This window comes from Palaemon carinicauda, chromosome 21, assembly GCF_036898095.1.
Source record: "Palaemon carinicauda isolate YSFRI2023 chromosome 21, ASM3689809v2, whole genome shotgun sequence".
NCBI lineage: Eukaryota > Metazoa > Arthropoda > Malacostraca > Decapoda > Palaemonidae > Palaemon > Palaemon carinicauda.
In genome coordinates, this window is record NC_090745.1 from 123,412,286 (window position 1) to 123,434,935 (window position 22,650).

Below are 22,650 nucleotides of genomic sequence, written 5' to 3' on the forward strand. Positions count from 1 at the left end.
CCTTGGCGCTTCTCAAGAAAGAATTGACCACCCGCCAAATCAACAAGGATGTGGAAGGCTTCTTAGCCGACCGTACAACCCATAAAAAGTATTCAAGAGAAAGGTTAAAAAGTTATGGGATTATGGGAATGTAGTGGCTGAGCCCTCGCCTACTACTACATTCGTTGCTACGAATGGACCCAGGGTGTAGCAGTACTCGTAAAGAGACTGGACATCTTTGAGATAGAATGATGCGAACACTGACTTGTTTCTCCAATAGGTTGCATCCATAACACTCTGCAGAGAACGGTTCTGTTTGAAGGCCACTGAAGTAGCCACAGCTCTCACTACATGTGTCCTTACCTTCAGTAAAGCAAGGTCTTCTTCCTTCAGATGAGAATTTGCTTCTCTAATCAGAAGCCTGATGTAGTAAGAAACTGAGTTCTTAGACATTGGTAGAGAAGGCTTCTTGATAGCACACCATAAGGCTTCTGATTGTCCTCGTAAAGGTTTTGACCTTCTTAGATAGTACTTAAGAGCTCTAACTGGGCAAAGTACTCTCTCCAGTTCGTTCCCCACCATGTTGGACAGGCTTGGGATCTCGAACGACTTAGGCCAAGGACGGGAAGGAAGCTCGTTTTTAGCCAAAAAACCGAGCTGCAAGGAACATGTAGCCGTTTCAGATGTGAAACCTATGTTCCTGCTGAAGGCGTGGATCTCACTTACTCTTTTACCTGTTGCTAAGCACACGAGGAAAAGAGTTTTTAATGTGAGGTCCTTAAAAGAGGCTGATTGGAGCGGTTCAAATCCTGATGACATTAGGAACCTTAGGACCACGTCTAGATTCCAGCCTGGAGTGGACAACCGACGTTCCTTTGAGGTCTCAAAAGACCTAAGGAGGTCCTGTAGATCTTTGTTGGAGGAAAGATCCAAGCCTCTGAGGCGGAAAACCGCTGCCAACAAACTTCTGTAACCCTTGATCGTAGGAGCTGATAGGGATCTTACGTTCCTTAGATGTAACAGGAAGTCAGCAATCTGGGTTACATTGGTACTGGTTGAGGAAAAAACTGCATTGGCCTTGCACCAGCTTCGGAAGACTTCCCATTAAGACTGAAAGACTCTGAGAGTGGATGTCGTCCTTGCTCTGGCAATCGCTCTGGCTGCCTCCTTCGAAAAGCCTCTTGCTCTTGAGAGTCTTTCGAAAGTCTGAAGGCAGTCAGACGAAGAGCGTGGAGGTTGGGTGTACCTTCTTTACGTGAGGTTGACGCAGAAGGTCCACTCTAGGAGGAAGAGTCCTGGGAACGTCGACCAGCCATTGCAGTACCTCAGTGAACCATTCTCTCGCGGGCCAGAGGGGAGCAACCAACGTCAGCCGTGTCCCTTTGTGAGAGGCGAACTTCTGAAGTACCCTGTTGACAATCTTGAACGGCGGGAATGCATACAGGTTGAGATGGGACCAATCCAGCAGAAAGGCATCCACGCGAACTGCTGCTGGGTCTGGAATCGGAGAACAAAACAAGAGGAGCCTCTTGGTCATCGAGGTAGCGAATAGATCTATGGTTGACTGACCCCACAGGGCCCAAAGTCTGCTGCAAACATTCTTGTGAAGGGTCCACTCTGTGGGGAAGACCTGACCCTTCCGGCTGAGGCGATCTGCCATGACATTCATATCGCCCTGAATGAGCCTCGTTACCAGCGTGAGCTTTCGATCTTTTGACCAAATGAGGAGGTCCCTTGCGATCTCGAACAACTTCCTCGAATGAGTCCCTCCCTGCTTGGAGATGTAAGCCAAGGCTGTGGTGTAGTCGGAGTTCACCTCCACCACCTAGTTAAGCTGGAGGGACTTGAAGTTTATCAAGGCCAAATGAACTGCCAACAACTCCTTGCAATAGATGTGAAGTGTCCTTTGCTCCTGATTCCATGTTCCCGAGCATTCCTGTCCGTCCAGTGTCGCACCCCAGCCCGTGTCCGATGCGTCCGAGAAGAGACGGTGGTCGGAGGTCTGAACAGCCAAAGGTAGACCTTCCTTGAGAAGAATGCTGTTCTTCCACCACGTTAGAGTAGACCTCATCTCTTCGGAAACAGGAACTGAGCCCGTCTCTAGCGTCATGTCCTTTATCCAGTGAGCAGCTAGATGATACTGAAGGGGGCGGAGGTGGAGTCTCCCTAACTCGATGAACAGGGCCAGCGATGAAAGTGTCCCTGTTAGACTCATCCACTGCCTGACTAAGCATCGGTTCCTTCTCAGCATGCTCTGGATGCATTCTAGGGCTTGGAAGATCCTTGGGGCCGACGGACAAGTCCGAAAAGCTCGACTCTGAAGATCCATACCCAAGGAGACAATGGTCTGGGATGGAACGAGCTGAGACTCCTCAAAATTGACCAGGAGGCCCAGTTCCTTGGTCAGATCCAGGTCCATTTGAAAATCTCCAGACAGCGACGACTTGAGGGAGCTCTTAAAAGCCAGTCGTCTGACGGAGCCGGACACAAGATCATGATACTGCTGCACAGTCTGTAAACTGTCAATCATGGGCAAGCGAGGAAGTACAGTGACAACCCGAATCTGTCTAGACTGTCTGGGTCGTACAGACAACTCCTTAACGGGTTGCTGAGGTAGCCGCACTGCGTCACAACAAGTCCCTTCTGTTGGTTGTTGAACGTCTTCCCCGTGACACATTGACTCCGTAAACAAAAAATCCTCTAACAAGGACTAAGCTTGGACTGCATGTCATGCAACACAGCTCAAGGTCTATGGGAGCAGGTGTGGTAACAGACGGGATTAGCGGCTGAAGTGTAACCATTACCTTCCCTGTAAGCATGTTATGCTTAAATAAAAGTCCATAAGAGGTTATGCAGCTAAAGGCTCCCTCCAAATGACAGAGTCCTCAAGGGAATATCAGAAGGAGGGAGAAAAGAACTTTCTCATCTACAGGGACCTTATCCTAGAAAAGCTAAGTTCTCTGAGTGAGAGTTCACTGGTGCAAAGCAGCAGACTAGAAGGCAACGTTATGAAACTGCTTGACAGTCTAGTGAGTTGGCAACAACCCAAGATGTGCTGAGAAGCATGCGGTAAGGTATGCAGAGCATGATGTATGCAGAGTATGCTGTATGCAGAGCATGCTGTATGTAGAGCATGTTGAATGCAGAGCATGCTGAAAGCAGAGCATGCTGAATGCAGAGCATGTTGTATGCAGAGCATGCTGAATGCAGAGCAAGCTGAATGCTGAGCATGTAGTAAGCAGAGCCTGCTGTAAGCAGAGCCTGCTGAAAGGAAAGCAGAGCGTGTGCATGGCGTTTAACATTTCTCAGAAATTCTATGACCAGTGCTAGAGTGCTTTATGCATGCTTGCATGGGGTTTAAACCATGGTATGCTGAACAGCAGAGTCAGAACGAGCTGGAACAACAACAGAGGTTTCCTCAACTTGATGGAAAACCTGAGGTTCAGACTGCATAGGCTGAACAACAGACGGAGCAGAAGGCAGGTGCAAGGGTGAAGGAGGTTGACTCCTAGCAAGAGCTGCACCCAAGGATTGCACCAGCTGAGCGGAGGACGGAGGCGGAGTAGTCCGTTCCTGTTCCTGAGAGATGAGTGGAGCATGAGAAGGTTGAGGCTGCGCAGAACAAGGTAAAGTTCTAGCAAGCCGAGGCTCCTGAGGCGCAAGTGCATGGAGTGGATGAGCTTGCCTAGATGAGGGTTGAACTCGGTGCAGCGCTGGTGCAGCAGACAGACTCACGGAGGGGCGAGGTTGTTGTACCCCATCCGAGAGTTGCACCACTGGTGGAGTATCAAGGGGAGGAGGAGGAAGAGTGTAACTCTCCTGATCCCCAAGCAGAGGTAGCCTTAAAGAAGGCTGAGGCTGAACCACACTATGAACAGCAAACTCCGAAAGTGGTTGAACATCGTACGCCTGGCAGATGGTGCTGCGACCAGGCGGAGCAGGTGCAGGCTGGGCGAGCGCAGGTGCAGCGAGAACAGGCGGAGCAGGTGCAGGCTGGGCGAGCGCAGGTGCAGCGAGAACAGGCGGATGGAGTGCAGGCGGAGCAGGTGCAGGTGCAGGTGCAGGTGCAGGTGCAGGCTGGGAGAGCACAGGTGCAGCGAGAACAGGTGGAGGGAGTGCAGGAGGTGCAACACTCTCAGCCCGACACTCACGCATCAAGTCCGAAAGCTGTGCTTGCATGGACTGTAGTAGAGTCCACAACATCATACGCCTGGCAGATGGTACTGTGATCAGGCGGAGCGAGTGTAGGAGGAGGGAGTGTAGGCGGAGGCGGGGGAGCAACACTCTCAGCCCGACACTCACTCATCAAGTCCGAAAGCTGTGCTTGCATGGACTGTAGAAGAGTTCACAACATCGAACGCCTGGCAGATAGTGCTGCGACCAGGCGGAGCAGGTGCAGGCTGGGCGAGCACAGGCGGAGCAGGTGCAGGCTGGGCGAGCACAGGTGCAGCGAGAACAGGTGGAGGGAGTGCAGGCGGTGCAACACTCTCAGCCCGTCACTCACGCATCAAGACCGAAAGTTGTGACTGTATGGACTGCAGTAGAGTTAACTTGGGGTCGGCAGACACTAAGTTCTGCTGAGGTAAAGCCTTAACAGCAGAGATCTGTTGTGGCAGAACCTTACTCCTCTTAGTCGGAGTGTAATCAACTGATGACTGAGGAGAGTCAGAGCTAACCCAATGACTGCATTCGGGTTGTGAACTTTAACTTCGTACGTCTGGCATAGGTCTGGACTTAACGTTTAAGAAGTCTTGAGACCTGAGACCAGCGTTAGTCTGCCTTTATTTTCTCCCCTAATCTCTTCTGCAGACGAGCAAAATAAGGGCTCAATCGTCTGCGGGTGGGAGTGACGGTCTCGGTAAGACACGCCCACAACCACCGAGAATACTTCTGTGCGCCGATCAAGGCCTGCCGAACCCTTATGCCCTTCGACATTGCTTCTCCCCTGGGCTTGGGAGCTTGCAAGAGGTCCCGGACTGGGAGGACGACTGGCGCGCACAAAAGTACCCTCACGCACTAATCACTTATCACTTTGATTTCTGTTTGCACTTATTTCACTGAACTCGAAACTTTAAGTGGTTTGTACCTGAAATACGCAATTCTATCCTTTCTCAAAGTTAGTAATTGCGACAACAGAATTACAATGTAACAGAAAAATCTAATGAAAGATAATTCAGTGGTTGGAAAGAGACTAAACACTAGATTACTCTAGAAACGTTTAGTTTCTTCCCCTAAAGAGACTAGGGAGAAGAGCAAAAAACGATAACGACGTTACTCGTACGCCTGGCAGGCTTGAATGAAACGTTTATCCTATTTCTCCCTCCGTCTCTATCTCTCTCTCTCTCTTGACTTAGAACCTGAGAGAAGAGCCCAATCATATATATCGTTAAAACATATTATTGTTAAAGGAAAAAAAAAAACAAAAAACTGAAAAGTTCCTTTATTAGGATCAAAACCATTAAGTTAAGAAAGAATGAACAAAACGCTAGACACGGTTACTCTTACTGCAACGTGAAACCGTGAACATTCTTTCTCTATCGTAACGATAGAGTGCAAGTTGAACGTTCTGAACGTCAACAACTGCAGAGACAAAACAAAACGTTAGTTCAACTTTGAAAACAGTACGAGACTATCAAAGAAATTCTTTCAAAAACATTAAAATAGCATAATATGTTAACAGGTAAAACCGAAATGACGGGCTCAAAGTTAATTAACTTCGGTAAAAGACCGTCTACTATTAGGAAGGTCGAATATAAACAAATATAAAAATTAATTTTAATGAGTTTATAATAAAAGGAAGTTAATCGAGGAGGCCTATAAGAGGCGGAGAGATAAAAAATAAATCTATAACTTTTGTTAAGCAAATTTAAGAAAGAGAGTCTATACTCTCTTAGACACCAACACTTCCGTCTAAGGGAAGGGTCGGCCATTGAAAGGTGAACGAGAGTTCATACTCTCTCATCACCAAAATTAATCAAATTAATTCCAAAAGCTAACTAAGCTAATATAGAAGTTTCCAGTAAAGCGACAGCCGAAATCAAAGAGAAATACTTCACCAAAGTCGAAGAAAATACTCCAAGAACATAAGCGTATCCCAGAATGTCTTGCCGGAAGCACGACAGAGGAATAATTGAGGAGGTGTCAACAAGAAGTACTTGAGTACCTGCCCACAGGTGGCGCTGGTAAATACACCCCCTTCTAGTATTGTGATAGCTGGCGTATCCCTCCATAGAATTCTGTCGGGCAACGGAGTTGACAGCTACATGATTATCGGGTAAGTTTAATATTGAAAACCAAAAAATCACAAAAGATGTCCCATGGAATCCTTACGAGACGAGGCGAGAGAATGGGTGTGGCTCGTGTGAATTAAAAATATATTATCATTAATACTTCTAAGCTAAAACCCTATTTGGAAAAGCAGGATGCTATAAGCCCGAGGTCTCCAATACGGAAAATAGCCCAGTGAGGAGAGGAAATAAACAAACTATATAGGCTATAATTAGTAATGAATAATAATATAAAATATCTTAAGAACAGTAACAACATTAAATTATATCCGTCATAGATAAACAATGAAGAGAGAATTGTGTGCCTGAGTGTACCCTCAAGCAAGAGAACTCTAATGTTTTCTTGGGATAGAAGAGGCATACAGGAAGGCTTACTCAAGATATCCTTATATTTTATAAGTTACATCTAATTAGAATATATTCCCCTGCTCTAATCATTTAAAATAACTCAAAATGATTAGGAGGAAGAAAATTTGGAACTCTTGTGACATTCAACTAAAAAGTCCTTTGACAATAAGTTATGGAAATGTCTACTGGAGATGCCTCAAACACAAAAAAATAGGATTTTATTGGAATTAATTATTTAAAAAATGCTATTCTATCAATGCTGCTAAATACCAATGTCTAACCTATAAAAAATCCTGTATTCTTTCCTTGTAGTAAGCCATAGTTCCTTGATCTTCTCAGTCTCTTAAGTCGAAACTATAGTCCATTTCTTTTAGCGATGCAGATTTGCACCGACTCGCAGCGGTGCCCTTTTAGCTCGGAAAATTTTCCTGATCGCTGATTGGTTAGAATTATCTTGTCCAACCAATCAGCGATCAGGAAACTTTTCCGAGCTAAAAGGGCACCGCTGCGAGTCGGTGCAAATCTGCATCGCTAAAAGAAATGGACTATAGTTCACAAGCCACTAGACATCACTAGTCTGTGGGAAGGAGAGGGCATGTTTATAGAAATATTTAATCTCATCATTAAAATTCCTGGTGCTTATAGTTTACATTCCCACACTCTGGTGGAGGTGGGTTACTTAAGGTAAGTGATAGGAAATGTAACTTCCTAGATTAGTAAACTATCAAATACTGGAGAAACATCTTTATCTAGTTCAACGATAACCAACTGTGAACTAAACAAATCTGTTTCAGCTCGCTCTTCCACATCCCAAACACATCCCCCACAATTAAGCTTTTAAAACTATACCCTTATAAGAAATATAATTTCCTAGATTAGTAAACTTTATCAGATACCGGAGACATTTTGTCTAGTTCAACAATAACCAACTGTGAACTAAACAAATCTGTTTCAGCTCGTTCTTCCAAATTGGGTTCCAAACACATCCCCCACAATTAAACTTTTAAAACTATACACCTACACTACCCAACACTATGAACTTTCTATGAGAAAACTAATGCTTTAACTTAAAACCAAATTTAAGATAATTCATTACAGTACAGTAACAGTAAATTCTTATTTACTCTACATCCCAAGCAGCTAAACACAGCACCCAATACCCAGTAATTTTTATAAGGAAACAAGGTTTCTTTTTGTAATTTTTTTGGTGAAAGCAGACATAGGTTATTAAACGGGTGTTGAAACCTACCAAAGAAAGATTCCTAAAGAATATATCTACCTGAACCTTCAAGTACTTCACACTACTCAAATCTAATTCTGTGTTTGTTACTAAAGCCTTAACAAGAAAAAGCATAGCCTTTTGGGAGAGAGACTGCCCTAAAATCATAACCCCACAACACAAATCAGAAACCTTCCTTAATTTTTTCAGTTTTGTTGAAATAATACTTGACTGCTCTCAAATCACAATCTTGCCTGCACCATGCACGAAAAAAAAGAGAGAAACGAAAAAAAAGAGAAACGAAAAAAAAGAGAGAAACGAAAAAAAAAGAGAGAAACGAAAAAAAAGAGAAACGAAAAAAAAGAGAAACGAAAAAAAAGAGAAACGAAAAAAAAAGAGAAACGCAAAAAAAAGAGAAACGAAAAAAAAGAGAGAAACGAAAAAAAAGAGAGAAACGAAAAAAAAGAGAGAAACGAAAAAAAAGAGAAACGAAAAAATAGAGAGAAACGAAAAAAAAGAGAGAAACGAAAAAAAAGGGAATGAGGATCATGATCACCCAGATATAAATCGCTTGAACAAACCTCACAGGGATTCATAGTAATTTCAGAAGACATCCCTTATTAATTTATACCAAGTAACCTTAAATCACACACAATCTGGGATGCAGGTAGACAACAGTCTGAAGCACGCAAATGTGACGAAAGAACTGAAAAGACAAAGGAACTATTTCATGCCCACGAGGCAATAATCAACATCAACTGCCAGTTTAACTAGACACTTCACCAGAGGGGTTGGCCTATTACAAGGAAAGCAATGATTTTTTTTTTTAGCCATAGGGTAGAGGTTGGCATTCAACCTACTTCGAAAGAAAAGCACTATGAATATTAGGGGAGATGATTTAGATAAATAATTATCAAAAGATACATTTTCACTGCTAAAGTACCAGTTCTTATGAGCAAGAAAATATAACCGAATAAAATAAGTCTTGGACAAAGTAGTACTGTAATTTATACTGTACTTTTACCACGTAGGCAGTAAACACAGAAGGCACAATAAAAGAAAAAACAGCCAACACCTACACTGATAGAGTAAAAATGAACTGGATTCCAAAGAACTTGAGTCACTAATTCATCAGCTCAAGACTTTTTTTCCACAGGAATAAGCTATCAATTAAATCCTGATGGCCTTCTAATGATTATTGAGCTCTAACCGGGTGAAGCTATTCATACACACTTGAGTTGAAACAAAAAAAAGCATCTACAGATCCTATTGTTTGTCTGTCAACCACATATAATTATCAGTACTCATTTGATGACAAAACCCAATCTCATTACTATATAGTATTGCATTCCTTAAAAAAGGGTTTTCCTCTAATTGGACTCATGATCCTAATACCTGCCACTTACTCTCAAAGTAAATGTTTATCTACCTATATACCAAGGCACTTCCCCCAATTTTTGGGGAGTTGCCAACATAAAAACAAAATGAAAAAAAATAAAACGAGAACCATTCCTCTTTACGCTCCTCCCAGCCAGATGAGGGACTCAACCAAGTTCGGCTTTTATCGCTAGGCTGCCACAGCCCACCCTCCCCTGTTATCCACCACAGATGAAGCTTCATAATGTTGAATCCCCTACTGCTGCTACCTCCGCCGTCATCCAAGGTGACTGGGTGAAGCAGCAGGGCCTACCGGAACTGTCATAATCGCTCGCCATTCATTCCTATTTCTAGCACGCTCTCTCGCCTCTCTCACATCTATCCTCCTATCACCCAGAGCTTTCTTCACACCATCCATCCATCGAAACCTTGGCCTTCCTTCATTACCCAACAAGTTGAGTGGAGTGTCGAAAAGTAAAAGAAAAAAAAAAAAAAACAGGTTAGAATCCAGTCTGTCAATAAACATCTCCCAGAATAATTAAACAGTGAAGTGCTAAACCACGCAAGCAAGTACTATTCTGTAAAAATATATGGTTTACTAAAGAAACAAACAAGATCTACTGTACTTCAAATCTTCATGCTCGACGAGAAGTCCACGAGAAAACAGAAGTGGAAATTAGAGATGAAAAAATCCCTTGCAGTACACATGGAAGCCCTGTATAACTTAACTTATATTTGAAATTAAAAAATGTGTACTCTACTACTTAATTAATAGTTAAAATAAATGAGAAAAGGACATGAACAGGACACCATCCTAAAATCTCCAGCACTTTTTTTTTAAACTATATCAAATTTGTAGGCAGTCAAAAATATTTACATGAAACAAACAACAGAAACACACTTTCACAGACATATAGGTTATAAATCTACAAAGCCCAGACAGAAATGGAGGCAACTTTCACAATGATGAACAGAAAAAATACGGAAATGATAAAACTCATGAACTCGGACAAGATAACACTTGCAAATTTTTTAAACAAAGAGAAGAAGCCTTCCCAACCATCAAACTGTCAGCTTAATTAAAAGTGATTAGTGGATTTATTTGTGACACAATCTGTGAGAAGCTAATTTTAGCATTATAGTAAAATCACAACCTGATTGTCCCTGTGTGTTAGAGAGGTGGAGGCATAAGTGTACGTTCTGAGTCACCAGCATCATTACCGGACCCTAACTTGCGTGGGGAAGGGAGTTTGACATTGATCGTAAGTGCGTATATTTCATATACAGACTTGTACAAAGGCTCTTCCCTTGATGAAGCCTTTAAAGGCAATATTTACAGTAATGACCATTTGCAATAGAAACTTTTGGGGATAATGAAGGCATTTAGAATGAAATTACTAGTTTAAAAAATAATTTGTAATTTTCTTAACTATACAAACCTCACTACCTTACTATAGTAGAATTATAACAAATGCAATGAATATGGCAGTGCAACTTTTAATGAGGAGTAAACAACCTGCAGGGTAGTTACCCTGTCTGACCCTTCAGCATACTCTAACCTCGATTATATTGCAGCCGAGACTTATTTGGGGTAGGTGATGGCAGGAAGGTTTGAGTAAAGAACTAAAGTTTGTAGTTAGGAAAAATAGAAATTATTTTTCAAATTTGTTCCTACACATAGAAACCATCTTTCTTTACTATAGGAGACTCATCCTTAGATACTCAGTCCACATTCCAACTGGCTGGAAAACCAACCCGGGAATCTCAGGCTTTGCATTGGATGCAACAGCTCGAGTTCCCACATCTTGTAAATCAAGAGCTGGCTGATGGTAATCACAGTCTATGCAATGTAGAGGGAAGGAAAGATCCGAGCCGTACTTCAGTGTGCTGAACTCACAGCTAAACTGTGCTTGCTTAAGAAAAAAGAAATACCGGTGAGTTTGTTTCATTCATCACAATTCTCCTCATAAGAAATGTGAGGGAACAAACTGGAGGTGTTTAAACACACTGTAGCTGAAAGCAAAATGAGCCTACCTACATCAGACCAAATCCAGCTAGTGAAATTACAATGCTGTATCCCGAGAGAGAGGATGATTGAAAGGCCAGTTACTCTTCACTTTCATCTGACTAAAACATAACCTCAGCCCTCCATCTGTAGATATTGGTCCTGTTCAGGAGCCGGAGAAGTTAAACCGTCTTACTAGGAGAAACACCATAGAATCCCTGTCCCTGAGCTTGTCTACAAGTCAACTGACCATCACTCTTACCCGACCGCCCCCCGGAGGAGGACGGAGGGGAAGAGTACGAAGGGAGAGTTCCGGGAGAAGCAGCAGCAGTCCAGGGCTTCTTAGACTTCAAGGACAACCCCAAAAGCAAAGAATCCCCTTTGCCCTTCTTCCTCCTGCCAAACAACACCCACTGGGAGGATGGCCACTCCCTACTCACCGCACAAGGTGAGGCCCCAGAGCACACGCGTCCTCGCCACACCCGGCATAAGCGATGAGGATCTACCTCTACGTTGCTCATAATGTGCCGCAGGGCTTCGGCAAGATACCAGGACATGTCCGCGCGATAACAAAAACCGCTAATACACTACACTTAGCTGGAAGAGAAAGGAAAAACAAACACACAGCTGGAAGAGAAAGATAAAACAAACACACAGCTGGAAGAGAAAGAAAAAATAAAAACACAACTGGAAGAGAAAGAAAAAAAAAAGTTAATGCAAAGCATAAACTGCCGAAATATTTCCAGCTCAGAGGAACAAGTTCCCTCTATGATGACCGAAATGCAATTGCGATTAGAGTAAGCGAAGGTGGTTGTTTACACCTCGTTGGTTTGTGTTTGTGTGGGAACAAACATGCATTTGTATCTAAATAGGTGGTACTGTAGTTTTGGGTACTTGAAACATTTTACAGCATGATATCAAGAAGTGCATATTTTTAAGGAAAAGCTTTACATTTCATTCACACAAAATGAAGGTCATTTTTACAGCATCATATCCTTAAGTGCATAGTTTTAAGGAAAAGCTTTACATTTCATTCACACATAAGGCAGGCCATTTTTCTCTGAATCTATGCTGAAAGTAGAATAAAACAGTAGGAACTACAATAACCTTAAATATATTATATATACCGGTATATGATTTATAATTGGTTGTTATGAATATGTTATTTTCATTAGTAAAATAAATTTTTGAATATACTTACCCGATAATCATGTAGCTGTCAACTCTGTTGCCCGACAGAATTCTATGGAGGGATACGCCAGCTATCACAATACTAGAAGGGGGTGTTCTTACCAGCGCCACCTGTGGCCAGGTACTCAAGTACTTCTTGTTGACACCTCCTCAATTATTCCTCGGTCCCACTGGTTCTCTATGGGGAGGAAGGGAGGGTCAATTAAATCATGATTATCGGGTAAGTATATTCAAAAATTTATTTTACTAATGAAAATAACATTTTTCAATATTAAACTTACCCGATAATCATGTAGCTGATTCACACCCAGGGGGTGGGTGAAAACCAGTGTACAAGATTAAAGGATAGCTAAGTATCCCATATTTCATATAACAGTTATCTCAAATAACAATGAAATAATAAGTACCTGGTAAGGAAGTCGAATTGAACCGTTACTCTGTCTCTTTTTTAAGTTCGTCTTCCTTACTGAGCGCAGCGTTCCTCTTGGAGGCTGAATCAACCCAAAGGTGCTAAAGTATACAGGGCTGCAACCCATACTAAAGGACCTCATCACAACCTTTAACCTCGGCGCTTCTCAAGAAAGAATTGACCACCCGCCAAATCAACAAGGATGTGGAAGGCTTCTTAGCCGACCGAACAACCCATAAAAAGTATTCAAGAGAAAGGTTAAAAAGTTATGGAATTATGGGAATGTAGTGGCTGAGCCCTCGCCTACTACTGCATTCGTTGCTACGAATGGACCCAGGGTGTAGCAGTACTCGTAAAGAGACTGGACATCTTTGAGATAGAATGATGCGAACACTGACTTGCTTCTCCAATAGGTTGCATCCATAACACTCTGCAGAGAACGGTTCTGTTTGAAGGCCACTGAAGTAGCCACAGCTCTCACTTCATGTGTCCTTACCTTCAGCAAAGCAAGGTCTTCTTCCTTCAGATGAGAATTTGCTTCTCTAATCAGAAGCCTGATGTAGTAAGAAACTGAGTTCTTAGACATTGGTAGAGAAGGCTTCTTGATAACACACCATAAGGCTTCTGATTGTCCTCGTAATGGTTTTGACCTTCTTAAATAGTACTTAAGAGCTCTAACAGGGCAAAGTACTCTCTCTATTTCGTTCCCCACCATGTTGGACAGGCTTGGGATCTCGAACGACTTAGGGCAAGGACGGGAAGGAAGCTCGTTTTAGCCAAAAAAACCGAGCCGCAAGGAACATGTAGCCGTTTCAGATGTGAAACCTATGTTCCTGCTGAAGGCGTGGATCTCACTTACTCTTTTACCTGTTGCTAAGCACACGAGGAAAAGAGTTTCTAATGTGAGGTCCTTAAAAGAGGCTGATTGGAACGGTTCAAATCCTGATGACATTAGGAACCTTAGGACCACGTCTAGATTCCAGCCTGGAGTGGACAACCGACGTTCCTTTGAGGTTTCAAAAGACCTAAGGAGGTCCTGTAGATCTTTGTTGGAGGAAAGATCCAAGCCTCTGTGGCGGAAAACCGCTGCCAACATACTTCTGTAACCCTTGATCGTAGGAGCTGATAGGGATTTTACGTTCCTTAGATGTAACAGGAAGTCAGCAATCTGGGTTACAGTGGTACTGGTTGAGGAAAACTGCATTGGCCTTGCACCAGCTTCGGAAGACTTCCCATTAAGACTGATAGACTCTGAGAGTGGATGTCGTCCTTGCTCTGGCAATCGTTCTGGCTGCCTCCTTCGAAAAGCCTCTAGTTCTTGAGAGACTTTCGATAGTCTGAAGGCAGTCAGACGAAGAGCGTGGAGGTTTGGGTGTACCTTCTTTACGTGAGGTTGACGCAGAAGGTCCACTCTAGGAGGAAGAGTCCTGGGAACGTCGACCAGCCATTGCAGTACCTCGGTGAACCCTTCTCTCGCGGGTCAGAGGGGAGCAACCAACGTCAACCGTGTCCCTTTGTGAGAGGCGAACTTCTGAAGTACCCTGTTGACAATCTTGAACGGCGGGAATGCATACAGGTTGAGATGGGACCAATCCAGCAGAAAGGCATCCACGCGAACTGCTGCTGGGTCTGGAATCGGAGAACAATACAAGAGGAGCTTCTTGGTCATCGAGGTAGCGAATAGAACTATGGTTGGCAGACCCCACAGGGCCCAAAGTCTGCTGCAAACATTCTTGTGAAGGGTCCACTCTGTGGGGAAGACCTGACCCTTACGGCTGAGGCGATCTGCCATGACATTCATATCGCCCTGAATGAGCCTCGTTACCAGCGTGAGCTTTCGATCTTTGACCAAATGAGGAGGTCCCTTGCGATCTTGAACAACTTCCTCGAATGAGTCCCTCTCTGCTTGGAGATGTAAGCCAAGGCTGTGGTGTAGTCGGAGTTCACCTCCACCACCTTGTTAAGCTGGAGGGACTTGAAGTTTATCAAGGCCAGATGAACTGCCAACAACTCCTTGCAATAGATGTGAAGTGTCCTTTGCTCCTGATTCCATGTTCCCGAGCATTCCTGTCCGTCCAGTGTCGCACCCCAGCCCGTGTCCGATGCGTCCGAGAAGAGACGGTGGTCGGGGGTCTGAACAGCCAAAGGTAGACCTTCCTTGAGAAGAATGCTGTTCTTCCACCACGTTAGAGTAGACCTCATCTCTTCGGAAACAGGAACTGAGCCCGTCTCTAGCGTCATGTCCTTTATCCAGTGAGCAGCTAGATGATACTGAAGGGGGCGGAGGTGGAGTCTCCCTAACTCGATGAACAGGGCCAGCGATGAAAGTGTCCCTGTTAGACTCATCCCCTGCCTGACTAAGCATCGGTTCCTTCTCAGCATGCTCTGGATGCATTCTAGGGCTTGGAAGATCCTTGGGGCCGACGGACAAGTCCGAAAGCTCGACTCTGAAGATCCATACCCAAGGAAACAATGGTCTGGGATGGAACGAGCTGAGACTCCTCAAAATTGACCAGGAGGCCCAGTTCCTTGGTCAGATCCATAGTCCATTTGAAAATCTCCAGACAGCGACGACTTGTGGGAGCTCTTAAAAGCCAGTCGTCTGACGGAGCCGGACACAAGGTCATGATACTGCTGCACAGTCTGTAAACTGACAATCATGGGCAAGCGAGGAAGTACAGTGACAACCCGAATCTGTCTAGACTATCTGGGTCGTACAGACAACTCCTTAACGGGTTGCTGAGGTTGCCGCACTGCGTCACAACAAGTCCCTTCTGTTGGTTGTTGAACGTCTTCCCCGTGACACATTGACTTCGTAAACAAAAATCCTCTAACAAGTACTAAGCTTGGACTGCATGTCATGCAACACAGCTCAAGGTCTATGGGAGCAGGTGTGGTAACAGACGGGATTAGCGGCTGAAGTGGAACCATTACCTTCCCTGTAAGCATGTTATGCTTAAATAAAAGTCCATAAGAGGTTATGCAGCTAAAGGCTCCCTCCAAATGACAGAGTCCTCAAGGGAATATCAGAAGGAGGGAGAAAAGAACTTTCTCATCTACAGGGACCTTATCCTAGAAAAGCTAAGTTCTCTGAGTGAGGGTTCACTGGTGCAAAAGCAGCAGACTAGAAGGCAACGTTATGAAACTGCTTGACAGTCTAGTGAGTTGGCAACAACCCAAGATATGTTGAGAAGCATGCGGTAAGGTATGCAGAGCATGATGAATGCAGAGTATGCTGTATGCAGAGCATGCTGTATGTAGAGCATGTGTTGTATGCAGAGCATGCTGAATGCAGAGCATGCTGAATGCTGAGCATGTAGTAAGCAGAGCCTGCTGTAAGGAAAGCAGAGCGTGTGCATGGCGTTTAACATTCCTCAGAAATTCCATGACCAGTGCTAGAGTGCTTTATGCATGCTTGCATGGGGTTTAAAAAATCAACATAATGTTTACCTTACATTCATAACTCATGATTCATATTTTTGCCATGGTTTGAAAATGGAGGTAAGGTATGCTGAACAGCAGAGTCAGAACGAGCTGGAACAACAACAGTGGAAGGTGCAGAAAGTTCCTGTTCCTGTGGTATGAGTGGAGCGTGAAGAGACCGAGGTTGCGCAGAACAAGGTAAAGTTCCCGCAAGCAGAGGTGTCTGAGGCGCAGGATCAGGGTGCACGGGTTGAGCTCGGTGCAGCAGCTGAGGAGACTGACTCACAGGTGGAAGAGGTTGTACCTCCACCGAGAGTTGCACCACCGGTGGAGCAGCCAGGGGAGGAGGAGGAAGAGTGGGGTAATCCTCCTGATCCCAAACCGAAGGTTGCCTTAAAGAAGGCTGAGGCTGAACAACACTGGGAACAGCGAACACAGAAAGAGGTTCAACATCGTACGCCTGGCAGATGGTGCTGCGACTGGGTGCAGCGAGTGCAGGCGGGTTGAGCACAGGCTGAACGGGTGCAGGGGAGGTGCAACACTCTCAGCCCGACACTCACACAACAGGTCCGAAAGCTGTGCTTGCATGGACTGTAGTAGAGTCCACAACATCATACGCCTGGCAGATGGTGCTGCGACTGGGTGCAGCGAGTGCAGGCGGGTGCAGCACAGGCTGAACGGGTGCAGCCGGTTGGTGCACCACCGGTGCAGGCGGGTGCAGCACAGGCTGAACGGGTGCAGGCGGTTGGTGCACCACCGGTGCAGGAGGAGGAGGAGGTGCAACACTCTCAGCACGACACTCACGCATCAGGTCCGAAAGCTGTGCTTGCATGAACTGTAGTAGAGTCCACAACATCGTACGCCTGGCAGGTGGTACTGCGATCAGGCGGAGCGAGCATAGGGGGGGGGAGTGTAGGAGCACTCTCAGCCCGACAAACTGATGACTGAGGAGAGTCAGAGCTAACCCAATGACTGCATCCGGGTTGTTGAACTTTACTTCGTACGTCTGGCATAGGTCTGGACTTTACGTTTAAGAGGTCTTGAGACCTGAGACCAGCGTAACTCTGCCTTTATTTTCTCCTCTAAATCTCTTCTGCAGACGAGCAAAATAAGGGCTCAATCGTCTGCGGGTGGGAGTGACGGTCTCTGTAAGACACGCCCACAACCACCGAGGATACTTCTGTGCGCTGATCAAGGCCTGCCGAACCCTTTTGCCCTTCGACATTGCTTCTCCCCTGGGCTTGGGAGCTTGCAAGAGGTCCCGGACTGGGAGGACGACTGGCGCGCACAAAAGTACCCTCACGCATAACACTGACATACTTTGCACTAATCACTTATCACTTTGATTTCTGTTTGCACTTATTTCACTGAACTCGAAACTTTAAGTGGTTTGTACCTGAAACACGCAATTCTATCCTTCTCAAAAGTTAGTAATTGCGAAAACAGAATTACAATGTAACAGAAAAATCTAATGAAAGAAAATTCAGTGGCTGGAAAGAGACTAAACACTAGATCACTCTAGAAACGTTTAGTTTCTTCCCCTAAAGAGACTAGGGATAAGAGCAAAACGATAACGACGTTACTCGTACGCCTGGCAGGCTTGAGGGAAACGTTTATCCTCTTTCTCCCTCCGTCTCTATCTCTCTCTCTCTCTCTCTCTCTCTCTTGACTTAGAACCTGAGAGAAGAGCCCAATCATATATATCGTTAAAACATATTATTGTTAAAGGAAAAAACTGAAATATTTCCCAAAAAGAAAAGTTCCTTATTAGGATCAAAACCATTAAGTTAAGAAAGAATGAACAAAACGCTAGACACGGTTACTCTTACTGCAACGTGAAACCGTGAACATTCTTTCTCTATCGTAACGATAGAGTGCAAGTTGAAACGTTCTGAACGTCAACAACTGCCGAGACAAACAAAACGTTAGTTCAACTTTGAAAAAGTACAAGACTATCAAAGAAATTCTTTCAAAGACCTTAAAATAGCATAATATGTTAACAGGTAAAACCGAAATGACGGGCTCACGATAATTAACTTCGGTACCAAGAAAAGACCGCCTACTATTAGGAAGGTCGAATATAAACAAATATAAAAATTAATTTTAATAAGTTTATAATAAAAGGAAGTTAATCGAAGAGGCCTATAAGAGGCGGAGAGATATAAAATAAATCTATAACTTTTGTTAAGCAAAATTAAGAAAGAGAGTCTATACTCTCTTAGACACCAACACTTCCGTCTAAGGGAAGGGTCGGCCATTGAAAGGTGAACGAGAGTTCATACTCTCTTCGTCACCAAAATTAATCAAATTAATTCCAAAAGCTAACTAAGCTAAAATAGAAGTTTCCAGTAAAGCGACAGCCGGAATCAAAGAGCAATACTTCACCAAAGTCGTGAAAATACTCCAAGAACATAAGCGTATCCCAGAACGTCTTGTCAGAAGCACGACAGAGGAATAATTGAGGAGGTGTCAACAAGAAGTACTTGAGTACCTGGCCACAGGTGGCGCTGGTAAGAACACCCCCTTCTAGTATTGTGATAGCTGGCGTATCCCTCCATAGAATTCTGTCGGGCAACAGAGTTGACAGCTACATGATTATCGGGTAAGTTTAATATTGAAAAGTTAATTTTTCTGATGGTACATCTATATATATAATGGATTTACATTTAAAAAACAAATATAAAAGAAATACCAAATGCTTAGACATTTGTTTCCAATATTGAATAGAAAATAAGTAATGAAATTAAGGTGACTAAGATTGGAGCAATCTAGTTGTAGCACAAAGAAAAAAAACCTTTAATAAAATCTAGATTTTTTTTCTAAATAACATGAAGTTGTCATAAATGAGCCTTTAGAAATTCTAATTATCGAATAAAAGACTTTCATTCTCTCATCTCAGCTGTGCAAAATCTTCATTTGCCCTTCAATATGTATGTATGTATATCTTAATGTCTGGATTCTCTTACCAACCTTCGGATCAGAGTCCCAATGCAAAACCACTCAGAGACAATAGCTTCTGGCCGGCCAGGGAATCGAACCCTGGTCCACGATACTGGCATGACCATGACAATAACATTTATCCATGAAGAAAGATCATATACATACATACATACATTATTTATATATATATATATATATATATATATATATATATATATATATATATATATATATATATATATATATATATAGATATAGATATATATATATAGATATATATATATTATATATATATTATATATATATATATATATATATATATATATATATATATATATATATATATATATATATATATATATATATATATATATATATAAATATATATATATATATATATTATATATAATATATATATATATATATATATATATATATATATATATATATATATATATATATATATATTACTTGCTAAGCTACAACCCTAGTTGGAAAAGCAGGATGCTGTAAGCCCATGGGGCTCAACAGGGAAAGTAGCTCAGTGAGGAAAGGAAACAAGGAAAAATCAAATAATCTACACGATGCAAAATTAAATTAATAATATAAAATAAAAAAAAAACATGTGAAGTAGAATACTTTTGGATCCTTTTTTATCATACAGAATTAATGCTCTCCTAAAATAAGGAATGCACATCACAATAATACCTTTTAGCTTCTTGCAAATTTTCTTTGGTACAGTACTGGAAGAAAAACATTAGTAGTACCGGTTTGTATATTGTAATACTGTAATTCTCTTTTGTTAGTGGTGGCTAGTAATAAAAAATTACATAACATTGTGGTATCTAGATGTTTTAAAAAGGATAATCACAGCATTTATATATTTCGAGTATAGCCAAGTACGTAAAATATTTTTTGTTGCATCTAACCATAATCTTTCCTCTTTTGTTTTCCTTTGAAAATTCTTTCCAGAAACTTTGAAGGTGACTTAGGGGTAGGTGTCGAGACTTCCGGTAGGAGGAGTACCTTGGAGCAAGTTGTGCTCATTGGACTTACAGGCGGCGTCTCTGGGACATCCGGAAGGCTGCCCAAAACGTGCGTAAGGTCGTTAGATTCTCCAGATGCAGAGGATAAACTAATGCTCATAGCACTCGCAGACGACTTTCTGATGGGGATGGCTGAGCTACACGCGTGACCGTTCGTGCTGTGTGTGACTTCATGATCAGGCTTCGTACCATCACCCTCGGCAGTCACTTTGTTTACCTGAGAGGCGAGATATTTATGAGGATAAAATAAATTATGAAAAGTTTCCTTTTGTTTACAAAAGTTTAAGGAAATTAGAATTAAATTTATATGTGTAACTCAAACTGTATTAACCCTTTTACCCCCAGGCTATTTGGAAATTTCCAACCCTTAACCCCCAGGGGGTTATTTTTTTCCCCGCACATTTTGCAGTATATTTTTTTTTAAATTGCTCTGACAGCCTTAATTTTTGTCAGAGAGGTCAGGTTGGTCTCATTCTCTTGGAAAATGCCTGAATTTTCTCAAACAATTATCAAATATATGAAAAAAAAAAGCATTTATAGCATTTTTTTGCAAGAACGTACCGGTACGTCCATGGGGGTAAAGGGATGGCTGTTGTGAAACGTACCAGTACGTCCTTTGGGGGTAAAAGGGTTAAATATTTAAGAAAGCAACAGTACCTGATAAAATGTAGAGTCTGAGGGGGAACCCATTTTGAGTTTTCCATAGCTATCCCCTTTACGCAGAATTTTTGAGAAGAAGTTTCGTGACGAAGATGGAGAATGGGAGTTTACACTTTCTGGACTTGAAGGAACTGTTGGGGCACTTGGTAATTCTTGGATAGTGGCACGAGGCAAAACACTGGGAAGGCTTGAAAATACAAAAATAGATAAAGTATTACATCAAACAATTTGCGTATTATTATTATTAGTTATTATTATTATTATTACTATAATTATTATCATCATTATTACTAGATAGCCTACAACCCCGTTGGAAAAGCAGGATGCTATAAGCCCAAGGACTCCCAACAGGGAAAAATAGCCCAGTGAGGAAAGGAAATAAGGAAATAAATAAACTACTATTAAAATGAAATATTTCAAGAACAGTAAGACCATTAAAATAAATCTCCCATATATCAAATATAAAAAAACAAGATTGACAGAAATAAAGATGGAATAGTGTGCCCAAGTGTACCCTGCATTTTCATACAAGTTATATAAATGAAAGCTCTTACACTTTAATTATATTTAATCCAAATGTACTCACTTATAGCAGCAAAATCTCCACACAGGAAACTACCGTGGAACCTCTACACACGAACGTATCTACATCCAACTTTTCCAACATCCGAAGTAAAATTCGAGCAATTTTTCGACTCTACACCCGAATTTTATTTCGACACACGAAGTAAGCAATTTTCGTCGTACCGGTTGTATCTGAATTTTTCGACACGCGAAGTACAATTCGAACACGTTCCTACTCTACACCCGAATTTTTTTTCGACACCCGAAGTAAACAATACCCGTACACGTAGATGGTACTCATAGCGCCAGATGTATTTTTTATTTCCGCCGATAGAAGGCAGCATTTCTACCTCGGAGGGACCCTCAATTAGCGTGGCTTGGGACATTCCTCTGTTCTCGTCGACTTCGTGTGGTTGTGCCCTGTGCGTTCTGCTATTAACTGTGTTTTAATCGTGATTTTTTACAGTATTTTACGTAAATCATGGGTCCTAAAAGGCTTAGTTTCGCAAGTGGTAGTGGTAGTGGTGAGAAAAGGAATAAAGAAATGCTTTCTTTAGAAGTAAAGCAAGAAATTATTGAAAAGCATGAGCGTGGCATTCGTGTGAGTGAACTTGCAAAAGAACATCACGACGAATTTACTACAGAAGAGCTCAAGGAACTCCATGCTATGTCTGAGCACATGAGTGATGACAAGGAAGGGATCGAGGAGGTAGAACATGTGTTAGGTTCGGCGGAAATAAAAGAGGTGTTAGGAAAATATCAAGACGTGGTCGACTTCATCAACAAATACCATCCAAAGAAATTGCAGGTTTGTCGTGTAGTTGCGCAGTTTGATGATGTTTCCCTAATTTATTTTCAAAACATTCTGAAAAGCTGTGCCAAGCAACTTTCTATCGATAGCTTCTTTAAAAAAACTACGAAGCGAACTCGTGATGAAGAGGAGGGAAGTGGTTCAAAGAAAACGGCAAAGAGTGAAGCGAAAGAAAGTGAAATAAAGAAAACGGCAAAGATTGAAGAGAAAAAAATTCAATCAATTTTAAGTGTAGAGTGAAAGTGATTAAAATTAATCATCAACAAGAAAAAAAGAAAATGTTAAAAAAATATAAAATATAAAAATAAAAAAAATAAATAAGCTAAGTTAGGTTAAAGTTCACTTAGTGTAAGTTAGAATAAGTTACGGTAGTGTACGTTTATCGTAGTCA

The 22,650-nt window shown here is 42.4% G+C and overlaps 1 protein-coding gene across 1 annotated transcript in view; it reads right to left on the reverse strand.

Moving 5' to 3' along the window:
• Positions 1 to 20,044: 20,044 nt before the first annotated feature.
• LOC137615475 (myeloid differentiation primary response protein MyD88-like) overlaps positions 20,045 to 22,650 on the reverse strand; it is a 50,119-nt gene continuing 47,513 nt past the window's right edge. Inside the window, exons 8-9 of the mRNA XM_068345382.1 lie at positions 20,882 to 21,071; positions 20,045 to 20,441 (exon numbers count right to left, since the gene is read on the reverse strand). Of these exons, the coding sequence (XP_068201483.1) occupies positions 20,103 to 20,441; positions 20,882 to 21,071 (529 nt within the window). The 3' untranslated portion in view covers positions 20,045 to 20,102. The remainder of the gene's footprint in view (positions 20,442 to 20,881; positions 21,072 to 22,650) is intronic.